This window comes from Triturus cristatus, chromosome 11 (genome assembly GCF_964204655.1).
Source record: "Triturus cristatus chromosome 11, aTriCri1.1, whole genome shotgun sequence".
NCBI lineage: Eukaryota > Metazoa > Chordata > Amphibia > Caudata > Salamandridae > Triturus > Triturus cristatus.
Genome location: NC_140594.1, coordinates 644,355,161 through 644,379,118, shown reverse-complemented (window position 1 = coordinate 644,379,118; position 23,958 = coordinate 644,355,161). Strand labels below are relative to the sequence as shown.

Genomic DNA, 23,958 nt, shown 5'->3' with positions numbered 1-23,958 from the left:
GTGCGTAGTGTGCGGTGGCAGACGGTGTCGAAGGCGGTGGAGAGGTCCAGGAGGATGAGGGCCGCCGTCTCGCCGTTGTCTAGCAGGATCCTGATGTTGCCTGTGGCGGCGATGAGGGCGGTCTCGGTGCTGTGGTTGCTGCGGAATCCTGATTGGGACGGGTCCAGGATGTTGTTGTCTTCGAGATGACGGGTGAGCTGGGTGTTAACTATCTTCTCGATGACCTTTGCTGGGAACGGAAGCAGGGAGATGGGTCGGAAGTTCTTGAGGTCGCTCGGATCCGCCTTGAGTTTCTTCAGTAGGGCGTTGATCTCTGCGTGCTTCCAGTTATCAGGGAAAGTGGCGGTCTCGAAGGAGAGGTTGATGATTTTGTGCAGGTGGGGTGCAATGGAATTGCTGGCTTTGTTGAAGATGTGGTGCGGGAGAGGGTCGGACGGGGATCCGGAGTGGATTGTTCCCATGGTCTTGATTGTGTCCTCGATGCTCACGTTGGCCCAGGTTGTCAGGGTGTCGTGGGCGGTGGGGTGCGGTGGGTTCGTTGCGGCGCAGTCGGCGGGGTCGTCCGGGGTCTGAAGCTGTTAGGGATGTCGGTGATTTTCCAGTGAAAGAAGGTGGCGAGGGAGTCGCACAGGGCTTGCGATGGTGGGATGTCGTTGGCGTTGGAGCTGGGATTGGAGAGTTCCTTCACGATGGTGAAGTGCTCCTTGCTGTTGTGTGTGTTGTTGTCAAGGCGGTCTGTGAAGGAGGTCCTTTTGGCAGTCTTGATGAGGTGGTGGTGGTGGTTGCGGATGGCGTCTTTGTGGGCAGTGCGGCTGTCTGGCGTCTTGTTGCTGTGTCATATGTTTTCCAGTTTCCGGCAGGTGCGTTTTGAGTCGAGGAGTTCTGGGGTGAATCAGCTGACTCTTCTGCTGGTGTCTCTGCTGGTGGGATTTTTCAGCGGGGCGACGGTGTTGGCACAGTCGTTTATCCAGCGTTCGAGGGTGAGAGCACCCTCATCGGGGTTGGTGGGGTTCGTCGGAGGGTTGAGCGCGAGGCTTGTCTGTAGTTGTTCTTGGGTGACTTTGCCCCAGCAGCGGCGGGGGGTCTGTAGTGTGCGGTGGTGTGTGAGGGGTTTTCGGAAGGAGAAGTGGATGCAGTGGTCGTCTGTCCAGGTGAATTCGGAAGCGTGGCTGAAGGTGACGTGGGGGGCTTGAGGAGAAGATGGCATCTAGCGTGTGGCCGGCGATGTGGGTCGGCTTCGTGACGAACTGTTTCAGTCTGAGGTTGTCGATCAGGGTGGAGGAGTTGCCGTCGTTGTTGTTCTCCAGGTTCATAGTTCAGGTCTCCGAGGAGGATGTAGTCGGTGGACGTCAGCGCGTGCGTGCTGATGAGGTCGGCGATGGAGTCGCAGAATTGAGGCCGGGGTCCTGGCAGTCTGTAGACGAGGGTGCCTCTTAGGGTGGTCTCGGGGTCTGTGTGGATCTGGAAGTGCATGTGTTCGGCGGTGCTGAGGGTGTCGTTGGTGTTTGTTGAGACCCTGATGGTGTTTTTGTGGACGATGGCGATTCCTCCTCCAGCCCTGTTGGTACGGTCTCTGCGGGTGATCTTGTACCCGTCTGGGATGGCTATGGCGATATCTGGCGAGGAAGTTTTGTTCATTCAGGTCTCGGTCAGGAAGGCGACGTCCGGTCGAGTAGGTCCCAGAGTTCGACGGCGTGTTTGTGTGCGGAGCGGGTGTGGATCAGGATGCATCTAAGCTGGTTGGGTTCCGTCGTGGCAGGCGTCTTGGCGCTTTCGCGGCAGGAGAAGCTGCAGTTCCGGCAGGTGAAGGGGCCGTGTGTGCGCCTCGGGGCGGCCTTGCAGCAGGTGTGGGTCCTTCCTGGGTTGAGAGCGACAAGGGTGTTGGCGTCGTAGCGGAGGCGGTCTTCGTGGCTGCGGCGGGGGCCAGGGGTTCTGGCGTTGGGCGCGGTCCAGGCGCAGATGGACTTGCCTTAGGCGGCACGGCCGCCTTATACGGGGAGGTGGGGAGGTGGGGAGGGAGGAGCAGCTGGGAGGCAGGAGGCGAGGAACAGGTGGAGCAAATGGGCGCGGAGGGGGCGGGTCCGCATGGGATGCAGCGCCAGGGACGGGGGAAAGGAGACCGGCGCGGGGCACGGACTCGAGGAGGGGGCACAGAATTACAAAAGCACAAAATCAGAGGGGCACAGAATTACAAAAGCACAAATCAGAGGGGCACAGAGGTCAGTGGTACAGAATAGAAGGGGGCACAGAGGTTGGCGAGGGGTACGGAAATCGGAAGGGGGCATGGAAGCAAGCGGCGAGAGGGGGCAGGGGCGGACAGAAGAAGGAGTGGGCAGATAGGCAACGCAAGCAACAGGCAACAGCGGAACGAACCTTAGGCCACCACTGGCCACCAGGGATAAGGCGCAGGTGGAAGCCTGCGGGTGGTGGAGGGCCTCGATATCACCGGCGGCAGCAGAGACAGCGGGGGTGACGGCGGAGCTGCAGCGGGGGGGAGCGACCTACCAGGAAGGTCAAGGGTCGCTCTCCTCACCGCGCAGCGGCTGCCATATATGGGGAGGGGGGAGCAGCTGGGAGGCGGGAGGCGAGGGACGGGTGGAGCGAATGGGCGCGGAGGGGGCGGGGCCGCAGGGGATGCAGCGGCGGGGACGGGGGAAAGGAGACCGGCGCGGGGCATGGACTCGAGGAGGGGGCACAGAATTACAAAAGCACAAAATCAGAGGGGCACAGAATTACAAAAGCACAAAATCAGAGGGGCACAGAATTACAAAAGCACAAAATCAGAGGGGCACAGATTTACAAAAGCACAAAATCAGAGGGGCACAGAGGTCAGTGGTACTGAATAGAAGGGGGCACAGAGGTTGGCGAGGGGTACGGAAATCGGAAGGGGGCACGGAAGCGAGCGGGGGGCAGGGGGGCACAGAAGAAGGAGTGGGCAGACAGGCAACGCAAGCTACAGGCAACAGCGGAACGAACCTTAGGCCACCACTGGCCACCAGGGATGAGGCGCAGGTGGAAGCCTGCGGGTGGTGGAGGGCCTAGATATCACCGGCGGCAGCAGAGACAGCAGGGGTGATGGCGGAGCTGCAGCGGGGGGCGACCTACCAGGAAGGTCAAGGGTCGCTAGCCGGATGATAGCCGATCAATAGTGGGACCGTAATTGGGGCGGATAACATCCAATGCAGTTTGATGTAAAACAATACCAAGATAGCGGGAGGGGTCGTCACACCAGCTCAGGGGGAAGTCCAGAGTAAGGGGAAGCGTGGCGTCGGTCAGTGGAAATATTTCGGATTTAGTCCAATTTATAACCTGCTGTGGGATGTTATAGAGAGACGGATCACGAGGATATTTGGAATGGGCGCCGTGTCCCCTTATTTCTTATTTTTGATTCACGGACAGTAAACAAATAAACAAAAGGAACGGTGTAGTTGTCTCCGTCGACGTCTATCTGCCGCCAAGGTAGATATGGGATCACGGTTCTTCTACTTTCCTGGGTAAGTTGGCACGTGATCCCCTCTCGTTGGTTTGTGATGCGGAGTCGGGCCAGAAACTGAACACAAAAGAAGAAAGGCACTGGTCAGTGCTTTAGGGTACCACAGCCTATAACTAGGGTTACACCCGTGTTGGAAGTTTCATATATTCGGAGTGAGGGTCTCAGCGTGAAGGATATGGAACAGGACCATCACCAGAAGCAGAAAAAGGGGGGTTAGAGGCGTAGGCGTGGGGAAAAGGGAACCTCGAGTTCTCCCGGAAGGTTTAACACCTTGCCCCTTCTCTACCCTGCCGTTTTCCTTGCTCCCACCCCGCTCCCGATCCCCCGAACTCTGGCACGCACCTGTTCGAGCCACGTCCCTCCCGTGGGGCCGTGGCTGGGCGCTGCGTCCTCCTCGCGATTGCTTTGGTCCTCTCCTCTCGCACCGGACTCCAGACGGGCTTCCAGCACTGGTTTCCGCGTCTCCGTCGGTTGGGTCAGTCGGCACTCGTTCTCTTCCGGGTTCGACGTTCCGTCCACGTCATTTGGAGGCTCCTTCCTATTGGTCTCGGGGGCGCGGGACTCCGCCCCCATGAAGAAAGGGGTGGGAGGAACAGGCCAATCCGCGTCTGCTTCCTGGTTTGTGGCGGGGATGTCGTAACCACCAGAGGGCTGGAACGAAGAAAGAACGGGGGGTTCAAGGGAACCATCGGTTAAGGTCTCAGTGACTCTAGGCACTCTCCGACACCTGCCTAGAGAAAACTCCAAACCGCACAACTTCCCGGAGGAGTGGAGGAAGGTTAGTTTCGGGTTCGCGGACAAACAATAGAACATCATCTCCACGGTGAAATCTAAGCCCCCGTTGCAAGTGGCGTTCCTGAAGATGGCACACAAGCTGGTCCATGACAATAATGAACAGTAGGGGTGAAATGGGGCAGCCCTGTCTGGTACCCTGCGATAAAGCAAATTGATCTGTGAGCTCGCCATTGACCTGGAGCCCATCCACTGGATTTGTATACCCCAGGGAAAGCCTAGTTTGCTCAGCGTAGCATATAGAAAGGGCCACTCTAGCAAATCGAACGCCTTTTCGCCGTCTAGTAGTATCGCTGCAGCAGGGAGTTCTGGAACTATTTGGTTGGAAATGTAATGATTTTGGGAGGCAGTACTGACCGACATAAATAACATCTATGACACGGATCTACCTCAGTTCCCTAGCTATATGCTATTAGGACTACCGAATGCCCTAACCTACCCTCTTAAATCCTCCCTGGCAGGGCTATCACCTTGTCTCTGGGGGCTGGCAAGCAGGTCTTAATTGCTAGATGGGGGGCAGAAAGGATTCCGAATTGGATACATAAGTTGTGGGAGATAGTGGGCATGGAAAAACTGACAGCAAGCATAACGCACACACTACCGCGCTTTGATAGGACATGGGGTTCAACCATAGACTTTTTAGCGACAGAATTCCATGAACTAACCTGCCCACGGTATTTGCGTGTTCTTCGACTCGCTGGTGCTGCCCAAGTACGTGAGTGATACACCCTCCTGGGATTTGCATTGCATATCGTTGCCCCATTCCCCACTAATCTGAGCTATTGCTCCTCCTGGCTGTCGAGGTTCTCTTTACTTTACTTACTCTATATCTTTCCTAAGTAACACCATCCTCTATTCCTCTCTATATTTTCTATAATGTTTTTTCTGCTCCCCACCAGCTGCTGGATATAGATGGTTGTTGTTGTTTTGACTATACACCAATAAAAAGATTGAAACCATAAAACCTTGCTGAGCTCTTGAATTGGCTTTCACCCCTGCTTCATGTTGGAGATGATGTCTGGGAACCTGTTGGAATGCATTTTCACTGTTGCTGGGCCGATTATCTGTTTTAACGACTTTCCGTAATCTTGCGTCAATGTCAAGTTCTCCATAGGCAACAACTTCTTAGAATATGATAATTCTTCCCTTGTTGACTATCAAATAAACCTTCGATTTTTGGGTCTTCCTAGGTTATCAAGCCTTTGTTATTCATCTGGATAATTGAAGTCATTTCACATTTCCCTAGATTGCACAGACTCCTCATTTCCTCTTCTTTTTCTCAGACTTGTCTGAAGGAACCTTCTTTCAGATCAACCCTTTAATGACAAAAATGCTCTCAGGGATAACACTTTTAATCGCTTTGAGGCGTACCCTCTGCTATCAGAAGACCACTAACTTTTTAGCAATTTTCAGGTTAGTTATTTTTGTACCAGACTCTACTTTGGTGCACTCCAGAAATGGGAATTGAGGCAGAGCTAGAAAACAATAGCATTGGTTTGCAGTAACAGAAATCATTTCATTTGGCCCTGGTTTCACCAGCCAGGTGTCTAGCTGCACTGCTGCACCTACACCAGAAATTAGAGATAAGTTTGATCACTGCTTGTTAGAATGCAATGATAGTTTCATAGTTACCTCAGACTCTGTGCCAATGTCCTTTTGTACCAGGTCACTGCTGTTTTGTTGTGGAATCCATTTCCACGTATCGGCATGTGCCACACCATGTCTTTTCTTGTGCTTTGCTCATTCAGACTTCTGTTGACTTCTCAGGTAGTGTTATTTAGGATTCTAATGAGTTAGGCACTTTATGTTTTTTTTTTCGTGCCTAGTATATTGCTAACACTTTTTGTGGCAGTGGGAGCTGGAAATTTAGTCTTGAAAGTGAGTGAGAGGGGGATTGGCCAGATCATTCAGAGGGCTGAAAACTAGGCATAGTGTTTGTAAATTGGATGCTTCAGGATGAAGTTGGCAAGTGTAATAAAATGCAGCAGTAGTAAAAGGGTATAAAGTGGAAAACTAATAGTAAAATCCATTAGAACACAAAGTCCACAAGTTGTAGGGCAACGGCGTTAATATCAGTTTATTACTGTCCTGTCAATTCATGGTTGATTCTAGAAGTGACTAGCAACTTGAGATTAAGCCCAGGAATCTATTAAGCATTTTGTATCTGTAATGTCTCTCATTACAGCTTTCTAGCACCTGAGATCACTAATGATACTTTTTTTCTCTCTTGCAGGCCTTGAAACTTCAACGAGTTGTAGGCCTGGCTCGAGAAGGCACTACTTTCCCTTTGAGCTTGAAACTGAAAGCGACTGTCTCTGATGAGAAAGCAAATCCAGCAGCCAAGGACTTGTCTTCAGATGAATCTCAGAATGTGCCATTAATGGGTGTAACTTACACAGCAACCATATGGGTCTTCACTAGTGTCAGCGGCTTAATCACGCTCTATGCGGATGCAACAATCTACGGCATCAACAACTACTTTTCTCTAACGCTGTTTGGATATAATCGACAAGAACTACTAGGGAAGGTGAGCTTTTATCAGGTGGTGTGGTACTGATGGGGCATGGGCCACCTATTGGTCTAGATTCCAAGTTTCATTCTACTTATGCTGATAAGATATATAAAAGATGTACATGTCTTGACCAATCTTAATTTTAGCAGAAAGCGCAGTGATTAAACGTTATTGATATCGAGCTCTCTTGTTTCTGCTACAGCTGATTCTTTCACGATAGGCCAATAAAAGATATTGGGCATGCTGAGTAATCGCCTCTCTTGGTAAGCTGTTACAAGTGTCTCTTGGAGATTGAAGCTTTTTTACTTGGTGTTTAGTGAGATCAGTTTGCTGGAAGCTTATGTGGTCACTTTTGGTCTATTTTGTTACTATGCTTTGAAGCTGAAATCTTGGTGACAAGTAGACTTGAGAATGTTAGCATTTTGGGATACAATGTTTGATAGTTATATTCCAAATCAAAAAAGCATAATGCACACAGATGTACTGCAATGCTGCCAGGATATTATAGCGTTACTGGAATGCGATAGTACATCACTTGGGAATTAGTGAGGTGTAGTATCAGCTCTTCCTGTACTAATAGAGAATATAACCAGCTTGTGATGAATGCTAGCAAAGTGTTAGTGTCTGCTTTTAGGCTGGTGATTAAGATTCTTATACCACAGATACTCACCTAGGTACCACTATATAGAGTTGCATAATTAAGGGTGAGAGTGCTATGGCTACTTCCTACGCTACTCTAAATATTGGAGAAATTATGATAAGTTAATACATTAAATACTACAACAATAAGCGTTAAAAGTGTCACCAGCGAAAGAAAGGGAATGAACATTTGTGATTGTAGTTGTAATGCTTGCTCTGAATAAGCTAATGCTAAGCATTACTTATTGTTCAAATATAAATGCTAATGAATTCTTCAGAGGGCAAAGTCTGTAAGCTGCATCATGCCACTGGTACAATCATTGCAATATATAACTAAAGATGAAAGATGGAATGCTTGGAAATGTTTGAGCCACTAGCACTCACTCTGTCACTATTCCAGTCCATCGTTATTTTGCCACATTTGTCACTCCAGACACGGTACAACCTCATCCATACAATTCATCTGTGGTCCTGCTGCAGTAGAAATAGTCCAGCCAGAACCGGTGGGACGTATCCTGTTATCAGGGACACGAAGTAGCTCATGACTGGTTTTTACCTTGTTAGGTCGTATTAGTGAGGCGCAACGTAGATCCTACGGCACAGTGAGCAAGTAAACAAATGTAAGCAGCAAAATCATTTCAGACAGCTGATGTAATGTTTTGTTACCCCAGTATTGGAACTTTCATAGATTCCCATGCTTGTATCATTCCCCGTCGTCGGAATGGGAGTGCATGGTATACATAAAATAGCAATAGAAACCATTACCAAAACAGAAACTAGGCCTAGGCCCTTTCTTGTTTTGCAACCTATCCACCTCTTTTTATAAAGGAGACCAAATAAAGTGAACAACCAATCAGATCAGCCTCACCCCTTAGAACCCTCCTGAGAGAAGCTCAGAACCTTAGATTTTCTACTGCACGTTGTACAAGGGAGTCTCCACTGAGCTCTGCTCAGTTTTTTCCTGTTAACCTGAATTCTAGAGTTTTTTCACCTGTTTTTTCTTTAAAACCTGCTTGGACTTCGTGTCAAGATGTCTGATAAGGAGAAGAAAGCCCTCTTTAAAGCCTGTGCCAACTGTGCTAAGAAGAGGTTATATGTAGAGGACAAACACAAAGATTGTATTTACTGTCTGTACCCAGACCATAAGGCAGCAGACTGTAAAATATGCCGCACTTTTTCCACGAAGACTGCGAGACCGTGAAGGGCGTCTGCTAACCTGGCTCCAGAACCTCAAGTCAAGAAAGGAGCTTGTATCCAGTGACTGTGAGGAGGGATCTTCTGCTTCATCTTTCAGAAGGTCTTTAAAAAGGGGTAGAGTGTCTCCTTCACCTTCTGAAGAACGTCCTGGTAAGACCTTAAAAAAGACCTCTCGTAGGTTTGAAAGGCGTAGTCCTGGCAAATGTCCTCACCAAGGTGTAAAGGAGAGGGAAGGACTATCGAAAGGAGTGATGTCTGAGAGGAAATCCAGCTCTGTTCCTCCATCTTCTCCTCCTGCGGCTCAAAAGACTTTCAAAAAGCCCTCCTCAGTCTGTTCTGAGGTAAAATCTGTGAAGAAAGTCCCATCATCGACGACGACTCCGTCGACGAAATCTTCAAAGGTACAGTCTTTTACTTCTACTTTGGCTCCGTCGACGGGCTCGTCGACGGTGATTTAATTGTCTCCGATGCTGGCGCTTCAGGGTTCCTCCTCGACGACTTCGACGCTGGTGGTGGCTATGTCGTCGTCGACGAGGATGACGACGATGATGATGACGGCATGCACGATGATGGCTGTGGTGACGACAGTCTTGACGATGACTGCGTCGACGATGTCCATTTCTTCGACGACGATTCTCCTGTCGACGGCCCCGTTGACGACCTTGTCGACGATGGAAAAAAATTCGGTCAAGAAGCGCGAGATTACACCTGCGATGACTTCTCCCAGGAGGGTGACTCCTCTACCTCCTGCTCTCCTCCTTGAAAAAGAGGGTTCTGAGGAGCATGATGGTCTGTTTGACTATGCGGACAGCCCTTCTCAGTTACATGTCAAGTGTCAGGACACAGATTCTGACGTGGAATAAGTGGAGGAACAGTACTATGATTCTTTCCCAGACTATGAGGAGGACTACCAACAGGAGAAGGTTTCTATGCCTTCCTCCCTACTAGCGGACTTGCAGTCTATGCTTATGGACTATAGGAAGAGATTTGCAATGCAGCCTCCGGCTTCAGGTGCGAAGCCACTTCCTTCTGTTTCTCCTCCTCGGCCTACTACCCCTCATTTGCTGCAGCCTCAGCCGATACCTGTGGCCCAGGATGCACCACCTATCGTGCCTTTTGTTCAGGATGACCTCTGATGAGGACCAGGGCAACGTTGACATACCAGATCCAGACACAGAATGGGATGACTATGTAATTCCTGATCCGGCTTCTCCTTCGCCAGCACCTGTTGATACCCCTGCTGGGGACATATGGGGTTTCCATAATTTGATGGAGCGAGCGGCTAAGAGATTCCAACTGCCCATGTCCACGGTGCAATCGGAGTGTTTCCTTTATGACTTTAAGGAGCCTTACAAGAAGTCGTCCGATCAATACCTATTGTTGGTCTGGGATGAAGGGTTAAAAGTGATGCAAAATCCAGCCACAATCATTCCGGTACTACCTCGCCTGGAGAAAAAATATAAGACTCCAGATGATAGCCCGGCCTGTTTGGTCAGCCAGCTTAACCGGGACTCGGTCATCTCTCAAGCTGCCCAGAGGAGGTCCAGGACTCCCTCTGCTCCCCTCACAATTCCTCCGGATAAAGAGGGCAGACACCTTGATAATGCGGGCAAGAGATTTTCCTCCATGTCCAGTCTGTTGATCTGGGCTGCGAACGCCTTAGCTATACTTTGTCACTACGATCGCCAAATGTGGTGCGACCTTTCCCCTTATCTGAACCAGTTGCCGGAAGATGGGAAGAAGGAAGCAAAAAAGATTCTTCAAGAGGGCGAGATAACATCAGCGGAAGTCATTGACTGTAGACATTGCAACGACTGCTTTCCGCTCCCTGACTGGCGCTGCTGTCCTTCGTCGGCAAGGCTGGTTGCGGGCTACGTGGTTCCGTCCTGAGGTCCAAAACAAGATCTTGGATCTTCACTTTGATGGGGAAGCGCTCTTTGGGAAGCATGTGGATGATGCGCTCCAGGGTATTAAAAAGGACACGGAAACCGCAAAATCCTTAGGGACTCTGCAGTACCGCAAGGTTCCCTTCCGAAGAGCCAGAGGGAAAGGTAACACCACATACAGAGGAGGATACCAACTGCAGCGGTATTCCTCGTATGGTTCGCAGTCACAATCCTACCGGCCAAACTACTACCAGCGGCAAAATCAATCCTCCTCTTTCTCTCGATTGAACAACAGAGGAAGACGAGGACGCCAGGGGAGGGACGCCTCTAAGCGTCAATAGCGGCTTGCTGGCTCTGACTACTGTTCCTTCTCCTCCTGTGACATCAGTGGAAGGCAGAATTTCAAATTACCTCCACAACTGGCAGGAAATAACATTGGATCGTTGGGTGCTGAAGATCATTCTATGCGGCCATTCTTTAGAATTTGTCTAAACACCACCTTCCAAGCCCCCTCGCGCCACTGCATCAAAATATCTACGTCTTCTACGGTTGGAAGTCCATCAAATGCTCCTCAAAGGAGCGATAGAACCGGTCCCTCTCTCTCAGCGGGGAGAAGGTTTCTTCTCCCGATTCTTCCTGGTCCAGAAGACTATAGAAAACAGGCGCCTTATTCTAGATCTGAGGGAGCTCAACACCTATCATCAAACAATTATTTCACATGGTTTCTCTGCAGGACATTCTTCGTCTTCTCAATTCAGGAGATTACATGGCCACATTGGATCTAGAGGACGCTTACTTTCACATATCCATTCATCCTGCCCACAGGAGGTTCCTTTGCTTCACAGTAGCCAAGAGCCACTTTCAGTTCAAGGTCCTACCTTTTGGACTCCAGTCTGCTCCGCGGATCTTTACAAAGGTATTAGCTCCAGTGGCAGCTTTTCTACGAAAACAACAGGTCTTCCCTTACCTGGACGACTGGTTGCTGAAAGCTTCTACAAAACAGGCAGCAGAACAATCAGTCGTGGCATGCACACGCCTTTTCGACAATCTTGGGTTGACTCTCAACTTGGAAAAGTTGACCCTCTGTCCGTCCAGAACAGCCAGATTTCTGGGTGCCATTATGGACAGGTCCATCGACAAAGCTTTTCCCACCCAGGAGAGGCAGGAAAAGCTGATGGCTATGGCCCGTTTGCTGTTAAAAAGACAGTCCCTTTCAGTTTGCCTCTACAAGTCTCTCCTAGGGTCCATTTCCTCCTGGATTCCTCTGATTCCTCACTGTAGGTTGCGGATGCATCCCCTCCAGGAGGCGGCAAGTCGACAGATCTTTCGAAGACAAAGTCTTCATTACCGTGCCCATGAGAAACTCTGCATCATGGTGGACGAACGAGGAAAACATTTCTCAGGGTCTCTCCTTCAGGATCACTCCTGCTTCTCAGATAATTACTACTCACGCCTCGCTAGAGGGCTGGGGAGCAGTCTTGCAAGACCTTCATTTAAGCGGCCGTTGGCTGCCCCAACATCATCTTCTACATATCAATCTGCTGGAACTCAGAGCGATTCACTTAGCCTTACAGGCTTTTCTTCCGCGGATACAGCAGTCGGCAGTTCTAATACTGACAGACAACATGACGGCTATGCATTATATAAACAAGGAAGGCGGCACCAGATCTCGTCTGTTGTCACGAGGCTCAGACAGTTTTGGGAATGGGCGATCCAGCAGGGGATATCGCTCAAAGCAGAGCACCTTCCAGGCGTTCTCAACAAGACAGCAGACACGCTGAGCAGACTGAAATCGGCCAGCCACGAATGGGAACAGGACCAGTCCACGCTGGAAGAGGTTTTTAGCCTATGGGGCAGGCCTGCCATAGACCTCTTTGCAACGCCAGAGAACAAGGAATGCCGATATTACGTAAGCAGGCTGCACCATCGGGGACAATTGGGGAATGCGCTTTCGATGGCATGGTCAGGCACATTTGTTTACGTTTCCCCCCCCCCCCCCTCCCCCCATTCCTCTGATCCCCAGACTTCTCAGGAAGCTCAAAGCCGAACCGTGCAAGATGATTTTGATAGCTCCTGCGTGGCCCTGACAGTTTTGGTTCACAGAGCTGCATCTCCTTTCCCTGGACCTTCCACTTCCACTGCAGCCGATTCCTTCGTTACTGAGCATGTCCCAGGGCCAAGTCTGGCATCCGGATCCGCAATCTCTGCAGTTGTCGGCATGGCTCCTGAGCAGCGAGAATTTCTTGGCTTGACCCTTTCCACAGAATGTAGGGAGGTGCTTTCTCAGGCCCGAGCCCCAAGTACTAACAAGACTTACCAGTTGAAGTGGAAGCGTTTCTGCATTTGGTGCCAGCAAAAGGGTGTCCATCCTTTTTCTTTTGAGCCGCATGAAATTCTTCCTTATATTCTTTCATTAGCAAAATCGGGGCTGGCTCATTCTTCCATCAAGGTGCAACTTGCCACCATCTCTCGCTTCAGACGCACATCCTCAGGTCCTTCTCTCTGGTCAGCAAGAAACAGTTTCTCAAGGGACTTTTCAGAGTCTTCCCGCCTGTAAGGTCTCCGCCTCCTCTTTGGTACCTTAGCTTGGTTCTTACCCAGCCTATGAAGGATCCCTTCGAACCTATTCACCGGGTGTATTTGAAATTTCTCTCCTGGAAGGTAGCTCTTCTTTTGGCCTTGACTTCAGCTAGAAAAGTGGGTGAATTGCAGGCTCTCACCATTCAGGAACCTTTTCTCCAGTTTAAAAAGGGTACAGTGATTCTGCGCACCAACCGAAACTTCATACCAAAAGTGCCTTCAGACTTTCCTTTGAATGCGCCGGTCATGCTCAAAACTTTTTCCCCTCATCCTACTACTCTGGCAGAAAAGGCACTCCACTCACTGGACATTCAGAGGTGCTTGAAATTCTATCTCCAACGTACTAAGGACTTCAGGAAGTCTCCTCAACTATTTGTGTCTTTTAGTGGTCCCCGTAAGGGGTTTTCCCTTTCCAAGCAGGGGATTGCTCTTTGGATTACCAGCGCTATCCAGTATTGTCACAGAGCACCGGGTAATCATGTGGCAGGACGGGTCCGTGCTCACTCCACGAGGGCGATTTCTTCTTCGGCAGCCCTCTTTGCCGGAGTTCCTATCCGGGAGATCTGCAGGGCAGCGACCTGGAGCACTACTCGCACATTTACAAGTCATTACTGCCTGGATTCTGCAACAAAGAGTGACACAGCAGTGGGCCAGGCAGTCCTGAGAAACCTCTTTCAGTACCGGTAAGCTTTCCCTTTCATCCCTCCTTCCATGTTACTTTTTGTTCAGCTCTTGCACATTTTTGTACCTCATGTCTCAATATTTTTTATGGTTTCTAAGAATGTTGATTGACCATTGAAATTGTCTTTATGATACATGTGCTACTGCTTTGTTCTTGATTTTATAATGATCATGGTTCCAAAAATGTGCTGATAACTGCTAGCTACTCTGATACAAGCATGGGAATCTATGAAAGTTCCAATACTTGGAGTAAGAAAACAAGTTACTTACCTGTAACTTTGGTTCTCCAGTATTGGAAACTTTCATAGATTCCCATGCGACTTACCCTCCTCCCCTGGGAAAGCTCAGCCTCTGGTACCTTCAGTGGTAGGGTTACACAACGGCTACGAAAATCTGAGGTTCTGAGCTTCTCTCAGGAGGGTTCTAAGGTGTGAGGCTGATCTGATTGGTTGTTCACTTTATTTGGTCTTTTTTACAAAAAGAGGTGGATAGGTTGCAAAACAAGAATGGGCCTTGGCCTAGTTTCTGTTTTGGTAATGGTTTCTATTGCTATTTTATGTATACCGGGGACTCCCATTACGACGACGGGGAATGATACAAGCATGGGGATCTATGAAAGTTTCCAATACTGGAGAACCAAAGTTAAAGGTAAGTAACTTGTTTTCTTTTTTAGGTCTCATCTAGGCAGCGCTTTCGCGGTCTCTTCTAGACATGCTGTATTCAGGTATGGACTTGAAGCTCCACCCACTCTCCACCCTACTTTTTAATTGGCTGCTGTCAGTGTCCTCTGTAAATGTTGGGTTTTGATTTGCTAATGGTTTATTAGTCTTTCCTTAGTACGTCCCTGAATTCTGATCGTTTCCTACCAGGACTGGCCCTTTTACATGTATTGTTACTTGGTATGCTTTATTAACAGTCTGTCTGCAATATTTTCTTACATGCCTTTTGTCTGCCTGCAGGTACAGGTAGGATACCTCTCCCGCAACGCAATGTTTTTTTTTGTTTGTTTGCTTTTGACAGCAAAAACTTGCATTTCGTCTTCGTGAGCATCGCCCGACTCCAAGGAAAGGCGCAGCTCGGTAAACTCTATTGTTTCAATATTTTATGCTTTTAATAAGCAGTGCGGCACAGGCAGCATGCTGCGCTGCTTACCAAAAGCATAAGATATTGAAAAGAAAGTTTGCCGAGCTGCACCTTTATTTTATTTAGCGCCGCTAGACAAACTGTTGGACAATATGCAAACCCCACCTCGCCCCACTCAAATGAAAGGGGCAGCTTGCCAAATTAAATGTTTTCAATATTTTATGCTTTCAATAAGCAGAGCAACACAAGTGGCATGCTGCGCTGCTTACTAAAAGCATAAAATATTGAAAACCAGCATTTGCAATGCAATAGGTCTTTCATTTGCAAGAGTTTGATCTATTGGCATTGTAAATGATAATGCCTTTTATTTATATGTTTTGAAAAGCTGGAAGCTGTGCCTAAACACTTACTTTGAACGTATAGTCCTTGCTTACGAGAAGCAAGGCTGGAAGTAAAAGAGTTGCAGCTACTGCCAGCCATGCTTCCCAAAAGCAACGACTATAAGAATAAAGTGAGTGTTTACACACCACTTGCAGGTTTTGAAAACACAAATCAAAGGCATTGTCATGTACAATGCCAACAGCACAAACTCTCGCAAATGCGAGGCCTATTGTATTGCAAATGCTTGTTAAATACAATGCACCCTTCTCTATGTTCCTTTAGGGTGACTAATATGCATTAAAACGGATAGGTTTAGGCCTGGCAAAAGATTTATTTTGCTTGATTGAAATGGCAGTTTAAAAGTGCACTAAAGACTGCAGTAGCAGGCATCAGTCATAGATACTTTAGTGGGTGGTACAATGAGAACTGCAGGCCATGGATAAAGGTAGTACCACTTTTCTAGGGACTTATTAGTAGATTAAATCTGCCAATTAGGTGTAAGCCAATGTTACCATGTTTAAAGGAGACAACACAAGCACTTTAGTTGTGGTTAGCATTGGTGAAGTGTGCACAGTCCTAAAGCCAAAATAAAACACAAATTCACTAAAACAGGCAGTATGAAGGTTAAACAATGTGGGAAATACCAGAACAAGGATAAAGTCCGGTCTAATTGCCTGAGCCTTTTAATGTTCCACTGTGCACCATGTGATCCATTGCAGGAATATGGACAGTTTCAGCATACTGCTTTTAAAGCTTTCCAGAAAATAAAACGGAACTGTTTGTGGGAATGCTGATGTAAGGAGTGTTGGTGTAAGGGCCAAAATGTGTTACATACCTCCTGTCAGGAAATCTTGAACAGATTTTCTTGCCTCTAAACCTAATGAAGTTCAGCATGGGATGGGAGAGGGACATAAAGATGGTTCTAAACAGGCTAAATGCTGCAAAGCAGGAAGGTGATAATGGCGTGGCGAGCATACTTCGTCCCATTTTCTTGAAATTCAGTAAGCAAAGAAACTTGCATTTATTTACATAACGTGGGTGCCCTTTTTTTATTTGCTCTTATTTTATCTAGCCTGAAAGCTTTTTTTCTGATGTGGAGGAACATCGGCAAAAATAACCTACAGTGGATGCAAGCATGCATCGTTATGCATGTGCACAAATGTATCAAGATGCCATTTATTTTTAATGTAATTTATTGTTCCAAGTTAGAACACATTCATTTTGGAGCGGTATCTAAGTGAAAGAGGAGCCCAGTAGCAGCTTGCAGCTGCTTAGTCCTCCAAAAAAGAAGGCAAAATTAAACTAAACCAAAACCTTCAGGATTGCCATCATCACTGTCACGCATCCTTTTTTGATAATAGTCACCGTCACATAGCCAGATGTTTTCACCAACAGCACTTTGGATTTTTGGTCTTGTAGGTTTCCTTTTGTAATTGTATTGCTAAAGTGCATTGCAGGATGTCTGCGTTGGTAACGTGCAGCACAAAGCACATCTGAAAGAGACACGTTAGTGATAGATTCCTTACCTTAGAATATCCCCAGGCGTCAGTATGTCAGCAGTACCCCTGCACGTCAGAAGGTGGCGTCATGCTGTTCTGCGTCCGTCGCTGGCGTATTGGATGCCGAGATGATGTCACGGCAGCTACTTAGACGCCGCCCTCGCGCGCTGACGTCAGTTCTTTCTCTTTCCATGCCAGCAAGCGCAGATCCGGAGAGAACGGTTCCCCCAGTCAATTTTAGACTGTGTTTTTGGGACTTTTTGTCTCTATTTCTTTCGAGTCTTCGACTCCTGGTGCAGTAGGGATGCCCGGTTTCAAGTCCTGCGAGGACTGCTGTCGAAACATGTCGGTGGCGGACCCACACCGCGTGTTTCTCTTCTACTTGGGGCACGGCCATGACCCCGAGACGTGCCCCGACTGCCAGGTCATTGCGCCGAAGGCTTTGCGGGAGCGGCCCGAAAGTTGTTGGAGGCCCGGCACTCGGTTCCACGCCATTCAATGTCCCGATCCCGTGGAAGGTCGAGGGACAGGTCGCGGAGCCACCACCATCGTTCTTCGGACTCTGGAGCAGGTAAGACTAAGCGACATAAAAAGTCGAAGAAGCGGCGTCGCTCTTCGTCTTTCCCTCGCCGGTCGCGGCACGTGGCGGAGTGGGCGGGTGGTCACTCCTCTGCGGCTCCGCTGGAGCCTCTGTTGTCGGCTTCAGCCTACCCACCTGTTCCGGGCCTGTCTGCGACTCCGGAACAGGTACAGGAATTCCTGTCGGTCATGGGCAGCCTCTTTGTGCCGTCGGGCCCCTCCAGTGCGCCTTCGGGCCCTGTGGGTCCGACTGGGGGTTCTGCCCCCTTGCTGCCGCCTCCGGCCACGGCTAAGCCGGCGGATTTCCACGGGGCGCCGCCATCGGCTCCCGCCACAGCGCCGCCGCCATCGCTCCAGGTACGGTGCCGTTGGCTCCTGTCACGGCGCTGCAGGGCCCACAGGGGTTGACGACCAGTGTGCAGGACTGCGTCAACCCTGGGTTCCTCCCTTTCTTTGATCCGGTGCCCAACCCATCCCGGCATGGCCCGATTCCAACGCCGGTGGGGGATTTTTATCCCTTTTCCCGGGCTCCTCTTCCTTATCGGCCATTAATACAGCCTGTGGAGGGAGGGGAGTACTGGGAGTGGTCTGAGGACCCTTTCTGTGAACACGGCGTGCCTCTTGGGCGGTTATTCCCACTTGGTGTGGGATACGGTGGCGCAGGTGCTGCCTCTGTGTCCAGTGGAGGCTATGACGGAGCTACCACAGTACCACCGCATGTCGGGGGATCACTTGGCACTTCTCCAACAGGAAGTTGTGGCCCTCTTGGTCAAGGGGGCCATCGAGCGCGTTCCAACGCCAGAAGTAGGTTGTGATTGTTATTCCCACTACTTTCAGATTCCCAAGAAGGACAAGGGCCTGCGTCCTATCTTGGACCTTCGGAACGTAAATCGCTTCCTCCGGAAGGAGAAGTTCAAAATGCTCACACTGGCTCAGGTCTTGTCTACCCTAGACCCACAAGACTGGATGGTGGCGTTGGACTTGCAGGATGCTTATTTTCATGTCCCCGTTCTGCCGGCCCACCGGCGTTACCTGTGGTTCACGGTAGGCCACGAGCACTTTCAGTCCACCGTGCTCCCTTTCGGCCTTACCAGCGCGCCTTGGGTGTTCACAAAAGCCATGGCGGTGGTCGCAGCTCATCTGCGCAGATCAGGGATTTCTGACTGGTTGTTGAAGGCGGGCTCGCCCCAGACAGTCATCTCCCACCTCCAGACTACGGCCAACCTCCTGCATTTGCTTGGGTTCTCCATCAACGTGCCGAAGTCGCACCTGATTCCCTCTCAGCAGCTCCTCTTCATCTGATCGGTTCTGGACACGGCACATTTTCGGGTCTATTCTTCCGAACAGCGAGTCCGGGATATTCGGGCTATGATTCTGATCTGTCATCCCTTTTCCTGGGTTTCGGTCAAGACGACCCTGAGGCTGCTGGGCCTCATGGCCGCCTGCATCCTGCTGATCAATCATGCCAGATGGCATATGCGGGCTGTGCAGTGGGACCTGAAGTTCCAGTGGGGCAGCATCAAGAAAACCTGTCCGACTACGTCCAGATCTTGGAGGGCACTGCACGACAATTGCAGTGGTGGCTCACGAACCAACATTGGGTCAGCGGCAGATTCCTCTCCTTCCCCAGCCGGAGCACACAGTGGTGACGGATGCATCCCTCCTGGGATGGGGCGGCCACATGGGAGAGGCGGAGATCAGAGGCCTCTGGTCTCCGACGGAGTCCAGGCTCCATATCAACCTTCTGGAGCTCCGGGCAATCTACTTGCACTGAAAGCATTCCTACCCTCTGTCAAGGGGAGAGTAGTGCAGGCGTTCACAGACAACACCACCGCCATGTGGTACTGCAACAAGCAAGATGGGGTGAGGTCGTGGACCCTATGTCAGGAGGCTCTGCGCCTCTGGACGTGGCTGGCACACCAGGGCATTATCCTGATGGTTCAACACTTGGCAGGTTCTTTGAACGCCAGGGCAGACAAACTCAGCCGTCAGTGCATGATGGATCACGAATGGCGTCTCCACTCGGAGGTGACGCAAGGTCTCTTTCAACAGTGGGGAGAACCTTGGTTAGATCTATTTGCCACCAAAGAGAACGCGCAGCGTCAGCAGTTCTGCGTGTTGGAATTTCCAAGGCGGCACTCGCTCGGCGACGCTTTTCGACGCAAGTGGAGTTGCGGTGTATTGTACGTCTTTTTCGCCTATACCACTTCTACCCAGAATGCTGAAAAAGATCAGACGCGACCGTTTCCAGGTTATTCTTGTGGCCCCGGACTGGGCTTGAAGAGTTTGGTATCCCGAGCTACTCAGTATCAGCGTGGATCCCCCGATCCGACTGCCTCTTTGGGAGGATCTTCTTTCACAGCAGCAGGGGACGGTCCTCCACCCGAACCTGTCCAACCTCCCCCTCCTTGCGTGAAGATTGAGCGGCGACAGTTGATTCCATTTGACTTGCCTCCTGAAGTCTGTGATGTCATTCTGGCAGCCTGGCGTCCCTCCACTAAAACTGTATACGCCTGCAGGTGGAACAAATTTGTGGCATGATGCACAGCAAAGGCTGTGGATCCCCTTTCTGCCCCTCTTTCAGAGGTCCTATTGTTCCTTCTTTCTTTGGCCCAGCAGGGCTCTGCTCTGGGCAAAATTAAGGGCTACCTTTCTGCTATTTCAGCTTTTCTCAGGCTACCTGATCAGCCCTCTCTTTTCAAATCCCCTGTTGTAAATAGATTTCTCAAAGGCAGTACTAACCTTTTCCCTCCTATTCCCTTTCTGATGCCTCAGTGGGACTTGAACCTGGTTCTTACATGCTTGATGTGCTCCCCCTTCAAGCCTCTTCACAACGTTTATTGACAGGCTTTTTATAGCTGTATGCAATTCACATTCCAGCTTCCTCTACCACTTATTCTCCACTTTAATGAATATGATGGTGATGAATATATTTTAATTCACAACAGATATCTTATGAAAAGTGTCCTGGCGCTGAAAAATAGCTTAACTCTTGTTGGACTGGGCCCTTTTTGGTAGGTTCATCCCTACAGTTTTTGCCTTTTCTCTGACATGGTGTTGGTGGGTTTAGGCCTTTGGGCACTTTAGCACTGTGGTCCAATGTAAAGTGTGTGCGCTCTCTGTGTACGTTTGGTAAGGTTGGCCTGCCCTCCCATGGGAATGCCCTGATCAGTGTGTCAGTGGTAATTCCTGGTATTAGAGGTGCAGCGTGGTCAAGTTTAGTATATTTGGAATTGTAATAATAAATGCTGCGCAATGGTGTGCGCAGATTTATTGTGGTTATTTTAGAAATGCCACTTTTAGAAGTTGGCAAGTCTGTGTGCTATGTGTCTGCGCATGCCCGATGTGAATTGCATGTCTGGCTTGTGAGTGACAGGGGCTGGGGGGTGTGTGTGGCTCCAGGAGGGGCAGGGTGAGTCAGCGCTAGGCTGAATGGGACATCTACATTGGGAGTAGTGGGAGGGGTAATCCCCTTACTCTGAATGGGACTGTACCCAGCCTGTACAATGCTGGCTCCGCCCCCTGTGGTGTGTCTGATCACCTAGCCCCCACCTGACAAAGGGGAAGAGGAGCTTGGTAAACAAAGTGCTCCGATTCCCCCCTGAACCAGTCGCATATTGTTTCCCCAAGCCCTGCACTGCAGACAAAGAGAATCTGGGTATAAGTATAGGGGCTGTGACCCCATGGGTGTTGTGCTGTTCCTCACCTTGCTGGGGCATGCTGCTGCTGGGGCCCAGGAGGAATCGCCATGAGGGCTTGCCTGCCTGGGCCCAGCCTTGCCCCCTGATCTCTGAGGACTTTTGCTGTTGGAACTATGGCTCCTTGCGCCCTGTGAGCGCTACACTTTTTGTTTTTCTTTGCGCCCTGGGAGCGCGATGTTTATCCAGGAGAGAGAAGTGTGTGGGCTTTGCAGAGCTGCGCTGCATGAAGAGAAAGAGAATCCCCGGCGTGGGGATTCCCCCAAGTTGTGTGGGAGCAGGTGCCCACCCCGCTTTATGCACCTGTGATCGACGGGTGCCCACCCCGCATTGTGGTGCCTTTAGAGCGGGTGCCCACCCCGCTTTATACTTTTATTTTTAGTGGGTACCCACCCCGCTTTATGCCGCCATGAGAGAAGAAGCGCCGCACCACCGGTGCGACGCGGAAGCCAGGCGGCCTTGCCTGGTTGTGGGCGGGGCCGCGAAATGGAAGCCTGAAGTCTGGAGCCTCGCGGGCTCCACATCGAAGTCCCGGGTCCCAGGAGGGAACCCGGGTGAAGTGGGGAGAGGCCCGGTGCAGTGGACGGCAGGCGAGCTGGCCCCGGATCGTCGGCATGGCTCCCATGTCTGGAGAGAGCTCCGCATGCTGAGAGAGGAGTCCGGAGGAGTCCTGACCCGCAGTCCTGGTGAGTAGGGGCTTCTCCTTGGTTGTGGTGCCGTTCGAGGCACATTACCGGTGCTTAGGGAGTCTGAGCGGCCCCTCCTGACAGAGGGCCGCTCCAACGATGGGCACAGCAGTTTCAGAGCCCCAGTGGGGTTCCCGAGGGCCAGTGGTGCCCGTGCCTTCCTCATTCTTGGTTCTTTCCACAGTTGCCCCGCTGGACTGTGGGCAACTGCAACGATGGGGTCAGTGTTAAAGAGAGAGCCCCAGTGGGGGCCCCAAGGGCACAGTCGTACCAGGGCCCCTTGTGCTGTATTCCCAGTTTCACCGCCGTAGTGGGCAACTGCAACATTTTGGTATATTTGTTTTGTAGTGTCCCAGTGGGGACCCACTCTCAGGGCACAGTCGGTGCCAGTGCCTAACTTTGGTTGTTCACAGCTGCATGGCAATTAGCGGCAGCTGCTACGTTTAGGCTATTCGTTCTTTGGGGGCATTTTTAGTGAGACAGGAGTGAGGTACACTCCTGTGCCCCAGCGCAATTGCACACTTGTGGATTCTGCTGCATTGGCAGCTGCCCTGATACTTTTGAACATGGGGCATTTCAGCCGGTTGGCCAGGAGGACTGTTAGGTTGATAGGGCGCCGGGCCCTAATGTGATTTATGTGGTGCGCAGGAAATGTGATTAATGTACTGTGTTTTATGCACCATGATTTATGCTTCTACTGTGGTTTATTATGAGGGTTTGCATATTGTGGTTTATGCTTGTGAGGTTATCCTCTACTGTGGGTTATGCCCCTAATGTGAGTTATGATTAGGAGGTTATGGTCTAATATGTTTAGGCTTATGAGGTTGGCGTATAATGTATTTTGCGTCTAATGTGATACTGTGCATATTATGGTTTGTGTTACACGATGATGCTGAGTACAGTGTATGCCAGTAATTACTGGTTGTGTTCTACGCTTATTATATGTTCTACATTTACTATGTTCACTTTGTGATGGTTCTGACACTGGTCCAAGTGGCCCTGTCATGTGTATATAATCCCCTGTAAATATTGCCTAGTGCCAGGTGGCACAGTGTATATTGTGTGATTCTAATGTGTTTTATGATAATACAGAGGTTATTTTTGATATAACCTTGTGTGGAGTTCCTTTTGTGGTGTGCCTAGTGTGTTGTTGCTGTGGGTGTGTTGCGCAAACGCTTTACACATTGCCTCCGGGATAAGCCTGACTGCTCGTGCCAAGCTACCAAGGGGGTGAGCAGGGTTTATCTTTGGCGTATAACTCCCTTGCCCTGTTTAGAGTGGTGGTTTCTGCCTGGCTTTGGCTCAAGCCTTAGCCAGGCAGAAATCCCATTTCCAACAACTCTTAATATTTCACCCCAAAATTTGAGCCAGTTCCCTCTGAAGTCTCGTTGTTGGTGAGCATGTCAGGCATTTAGAAATAAAACTACACCCATTGAAAAGAAAGATAATCTCTAAAAAGCCTCCAGTGTAATCAAATACTGAAGCTTCCAGGTCATCCTGGCGTGCCTGTGTCTTCGGCAGCAGCAGTACAGTACAGTACAGTATTTGATTACACTGGGGGCTTTTTAGTGCCTTATGATTTCCACATTTGGAAGGAACAGATGTTGAAATTGGACCAAGGGATTATGGGTACACACTACCGGCATTAAGGCCTCGATGTTTTGAGAAATCGTCCACCTATAGGGACGCTTCGCTAGCACGTGTACCTCTGGATTCATAACGTTGACATCCACATTCTCCTTACTCTATTCTTGCCCTGAAGAAGCCCTTGTGAAGGGTGAACCGCGTTGGCTATTTCTACACTTGTACAAGGCTGTTTCCACACTTGTACAAAGGATCTTGAAAGATAAAAAGACTTGCAGCAGAAACCAAAAACGGCTGCTAAATAATTTTTTCTTTTTGTGTACTGTACTATTGTTGATCTTTTTGTATTGCCCCTCATTAGCCTTTTTCTACTTTACCATTAACCTGAATAATTTGTCCTCTGGCACTATTCTATGGAAAGGCTTTCAAACCGACCCTATGTGGGGTGGACATAAGTTATTATACCGGCGCACGTAAGCGCAAACTCATGCCTTGGTTGCCTTAGAGGCTTAGATGCACAGTCTGGATGAACATTGTTGGCAAGATGGTGGTGACGTGATAGTGTCAGCTCCATTTTCTACAGCAGCAATACCAGCAGCTGCTTCTTAATGATGCCAAACAGGCATGGCAAGCTGCGAACAGCTGTATCTATCAATGGGGTGATAAAT

The 23,958-nt window shown here is 49.9% G+C and overlaps 1 protein-coding gene across 2 annotated transcripts in view; it reads left to right on the top strand.

The window, feature by feature from the left end:
• PASK (PAS domain containing serine/threonine kinase) overlaps nucleotides 1-23,958 on the top strand; it is a 1,318,755-nt gene that overhangs the window by 363,410 nt on the left and 931,387 nt on the right. For both annotated transcript variants that reach the window (XM_085634144.1, XM_085634145.1), the window contains exon 7: nucleotides 6,519-6,812. In XM_085634144.1, the coding sequence (XP_085490270.1) occupies nucleotides 6,519-6,812 (294 nt within the window). The remainder of the gene's footprint in view (nucleotides 1-6,518; nucleotides 6,813-23,958) is intronic.